Source organism: Somniosus microcephalus, chromosome 18, assembly GCF_052327205.1.
Source record: "Somniosus microcephalus isolate GS21.2 chromosome 18, FLI_Smic_1.0, whole genome shotgun sequence".
NCBI lineage: Eukaryota > Metazoa > Chordata > Chondrichthyes > Squaliformes > Somniosidae > Somniosus > Somniosus microcephalus.
The window spans coordinates 4,276,220-4,280,935 of record NC_141004.1 but is presented as its reverse complement, the minus strand read 5'-3'; the positions used below and the strand labels follow the sequence as shown (position 1 = coordinate 4,280,935).

The window sequence follows — 4,716 nt, the reverse complement described above, 5'->3', positions numbered from 1 at the left end:
CCCCCTCGCTCCCCTTCCCCCCCCCCTCGCTCCCCTTCCCCCCCCCGCTCCCCTTCCCCCCCCGCTCCCCCTTCCCCCCCCCTCGCCCCATCCCCCCCCCTCGCTCCCTGCCCCCCCCCTCGCTCCCCTTCCCCCCCCTCGCTCCCCTTCTTCCCCCCCCCGCTCCCCTTCTTTCCCCCCCGCTCCCCTTCTTTCCCCCCCCCCTCGCCCCATCCCCCCCCCCCTCGCTCCCATCCCCCCCCCTCGCTCCCCTTCCCCCCCTCGCTCCCCTTCTCTTCCCCCCCCCTCGCTCCCCTTCCCCCCCCCTCTCGCTCCCCTTCCCCCATCCCCCCCTCGCTCCCCTTCCCCCCCCTCGCTCCCCATCCCCCCCCTCGCTCCCCTTCCCCCCCCTCGCTCCCCTTCTTCCCCCCCCGCTCCCCTTCTTTCCCCCCCCTTCTTTCCCCCCCCGCTCCCCTTCTTTCCCCCCCCCCCGCTCCCCTTCTTCCCCCCCCCCTCGCTCCCCTTCTTCCCCCCCCCCCCTCGCTCACCCTTCCCCCTCGCGCTCCCTTCCCCCTCGCTCCACCTTCCCCCCTCGCTCCCCTTCCCCCCTCGCTCCCCCATCTCTCCCCCGCTTCCCCACCTCCCCCCCCCCTCCCCACCCCTCGCTCCCCATCTCCCCCCCCCCCTCGCTCCCCTTCTTCCCCCCCCCCCCCTCGCTCCCCTTCTTCCCCCCCCCCCCTCGCTCCCCTTCCCCCCCTCGCTCCCTTCCCCCCTCGCTCCCCTTCCCCCCTCGCTCCCCCATCTCCCCCCCGCTCCCCACCTCCCCCCCCTCCCCACCCTCGCCTCCCCATCTCCCCCCCCCCTCGCTCCCCACGCTCGCTCCCCACGCCCGCTCCCCACCCCCAGCTCCCCAAGTAACCTCATCTAAAACCCAACTTTAGAGAGGCTGTGGCTCTGGAATCTAAATTCACTGAAGCCTCGTCACAATTATTTCGGGACAAGGGCACTGGGAACATCGGCCTTCCCCAACTCAAGCAGGAGGGGAAAATACTGAAAACCACACACTTCTGCTAATTCAATTTGTGTTTAATTTCAAACCAATTCCACACAAAATAGTTTCACTTTCTCCCCCCACCCCCAAAAAATGTCACAAGCTGCCTTTTAAAGGCTGAGAAACAAGGATCCGCCCATTCCCCCCATCAGCGGCCGAAGCGGATAAATCTCAACGTCTCAAATGATCAAATCTCGGCTCCTCAGCATTGCTCAGACCGTCATCTTATGCACAGCGATGGTGATGCCTCCATGTTTCTGTATCATGATATTCCTGGAGAGAGATTTACACCGAGTGAATGAAGATTGCGGCAGCCTCTCAAAGCTGCAAAATTAGCCATTATAAAAAGGAGCCTCTCTCCCGCGAGCGGTCTCCTGCGTCATGTCCCACCCGGAGCTCTCGCAAGACTCAGATTCCCGTGTGTCAGCCCGTGGATCAGTGGGCAGCACCCTCGCCCGAGTCAGAAGGTTCTGGGTTCAAGTCCCACTCCAGAAACTTGAGCACATAATCCAGGCTGACACTCCAGTGCAGTGCTGAGGCAGCGCCGCACTGCCGGAGGGGCAGTGCTGAGGCAGCGCCGCACTGCCGGAGGGGCACTCTTTCGAATGAGATATTAAACAGAGGACCCGTCTGCCCCCTCAGGTGGGCGTAAAAGATACTATTTTGAAGAGGAGCAGGGGAGTTCTCCCCGGTGTCCTGGGTCAATGTTTATCCCTCAACCAACATCACTAAAACAGATTATCTGGTCATTCTCACATTGCTGTCGGTGGGAGTTTGCTGTGAGCGATTGGCTGCCGCGTTTCCTACATTACAACAGCGACTACACTTCAAAAAGTACTTCATTGGCTGTAAAGTGCTTTGGGACGTCGAGGTCGTGAAAGCTGCTGTACAAATGCAAAGTCCTTTTTAAAATTCTTAACAAATCATCTATCGCCGTCCCTGTTTCGCCCAATGGCAGCTGTTCCGCCACGTTTCTGCCCTCGACTCCCAGCTCCCTCTCCCCCGCCCCGTCAGAGCTGTCCAGTTCCCACCTCGTCTCTCGACCCCCCTTCAACGTTTATCCTAACGCGTTCTAAACCAGGTGGGGCGTACTTACAGAAAAAACGATTTTAATTTTTGCTTCAAGTCTCTGCCCTTTTCTCCTGAACTCTTGCTGGGTGTCAGGACTCCCAGCACCTTCATTCATGTGTGGTCCAGGAATGACCGGGCAGTGCCCAGGAGAACACCCCCGGCCAATTTTGTCCCCCCCCCCTCCAGGGTAGAGGGGCTTACACCACCTGCAGCGGGCATACCGCAGCCCAGCGACTCAGACGCCCGACCCCCACGGCTCAACGAGTTGATCAACGACCCGTCAAGAACCGCGATCGCCCTGCCCCGAGTCCTCAGTCAAAGTTCCCAGGAATCCACTCGCCGTTTCGTGCTCAGCAATGCGGAATGAAACACTTTTCCGCTTTGCAATGTCAGTACCCAACCCTCCCAGATCAGACGCTGGTGGAATCAAAGGTGAACTGCAGCTCCCTCTACTCTGCCAACGTGCCTCGGCTTCAGTCGGCTTCAGGATGAACCCTCACAGCACCAGTCACCCCAAGATCTCAGCCTGCCCACAATCTGCTGCAAATCGTCAGTGTCCGAAGGTGGATCGGGTTCACGTTGACCCGGTTTCAGCGAGCGCAGGTTAGAGCGAGCGAGCGGGGTAATCTACAGGGCTCCCGATTCTGCCTACTGCATGCTGAAGCTTGGCTGTAAGGTTAATACCCAACCTGCAGGGCAATGACCACTGGCTAAGGTCAGAGGGCAGCCACTGGTCACATACCCCCAGCCCAGAGAGGAACACCAGGGAGGACAACAGGAAGCAGAGTGCCACTCCCGCTGTATTACATTCAGGCACAGAAATCATATCCCCTCTCCCCCAGACCTGCTCTCACCCCCCACCGACCCTGGGGCCTGATGCCCAGGCCCCTTCGATATTGCATGGGGCTGTGACAACAGGCTGTAGGCAGGCCAGCTGTGAGGGGCGTGGCTCCCCTGGGCTTTGGGGGCACAGGATTCAGGCGCTCCAGAATCTAGTGACAATACAGAACCCAGCGAGATCCCCAGAGGCAACCGTTTCAAATCCTCACCCATTGTCTGACTCCAGGCAAAATCACCGGCACGTCTGTCGGGTCAGTGGTCAGCTTTGCTGCTTGCTGTGCGAGAACGGACACCACGCCCGCGTGTTCATCAATCAGCGACCCACGACCTGGAAAGCACAAAATCCTCTGCAAAACTGACCGCCATTTCCACTACAGTTCACAGCAAGCGACAGGGCACTAGGGGACTGCTTCCTGGGAGAAGGCTGCATCAAGAGACAGCAGCACATGTACCAGTGCCTGGCTGGGGGGGGCGTGGGGGTTAACAGCTTGATTCATTCGCAGGATGTGGGTGTCACGGGCAAGGCTGGCATTTATTGACCATCCCTACTTGCACTAGAGTGCCTCGCTGGGCCACTTCAGGGGGCAGTTAAGAGCACCGACATGATGGGCTGAATGGCCTCCTTCTGTGCCCTAAATTTCTATGATCTTAAGAGTCAACCATGTTGGTGCGAGACTGGAGTCACAGAGACCCAGACCGGGCAAGGACGGCAAGTTTCCTTCCCGAAAGGACATCAGTGAACCCGTTTTAACAACAATTCGACAGCTTTTACTAAGAATACATTTTTATTTCCAGATTTACACAATTAAAATTCTCAAACTGTCAGTGTGGGATTGGAACTCATGTGCTCTGGATTATTGGTCCAGTAACAGAACCACTACACTCCTGGACTGCCATCACTACATTACTGAACGTGAGGTGTGGAGGGGAAGGGGGGGGAAGAGATTGGGGGGGTGAGGATTGGGGGGTGAGGGGAGGGGAGATTTTGGGGGGGGGGGGGGGGGGGGGAGGGGAGGGGAGGGATGATGGGGGAGATTGGGGGGGCGGGGGTTTGTGGGGCCGCCGATACTCACAGCCGAGGTTCAGCCCCTGTTCATCGGCGCTCAGCACCCCGAGAATGGCCGGGTTCTTCATCCTGGGGGGGGAAGGAGGAGAGAATCAGAGAGCGCCCGGCCCAAACCCCGATCCCCGGCCTCACACTCGCCTCAGGCCCGGACCGGCCTCACTCTCCCCCTCACTCCTCTCCTCCCTCTCTCCGCTCTCGGGCCTCACTCTCCCCCCCTCACTCCCCGGCCTCTCCCCCCTCGGGCCTCACGTTTGCCGCAGTTGCTGCTCCAGCTCCGCCTCCATCTTCTGCACATCCGGGTCCCGGCTCAATTACATGTCCGGCGCGGGGCCCCGCCCCCTCGCTCTCCTCCAATCACAGCCCGGCATCAGCTGTCTGCTCATTGGCCAACCAAGCCTGCACAACCCACCAATGAAAGCCAGCCTCCTGCACCCTGACCAATGGCAGCCCCTGAGCCCCTGTGTGGGGGGGGGGGCCAGCCCACCTGCTCCGGGCCAGCACGGGCTGGACGGGCCGAACGGCCTCCTGTGCTGTGACCGTTCTCTGCTCCTGTCCCCCCCGGAGACCCCCCAGCTCACAGAAAGGCCAAGCGTTCGGGCGGACCCCACGCTCCCTGCCCAGCGAACCCCCCACGGGCCACGCCCACCCCCAGGGGATGGTCACCTCGGCCAGACTCACGGGCAGCTCCTCCAACATAACCGTCCAGGCG

The 4,716-nt window shown here is 60.8% G+C and overlaps 1 protein-coding gene across 1 annotated transcript; it reads right to left on the bottom strand.

The window, feature by feature from the left end:
* Positions 1–1,044: 1,044 nt before the first annotated feature.
* On the bottom strand, positions 1,045–4,311 carry lamtor5 (late endosomal/lysosomal adaptor, MAPK and MTOR activator 5). Its single transcript, XM_086011734.1, is given in 5 exon segments — positions 1,045–1,303; positions 3,151–3,170; positions 3,172–3,269; positions 4,015–4,076; positions 4,257–4,311. Coding segments are annotated over 5 exon segments (276 nt in total). The 5' UTR covers positions 4,292–4,311; the 3' UTR covers positions 1,045–1,242.
* Between the last annotated feature and the right edge of the window lie 405 nt (positions 4,312–4,716).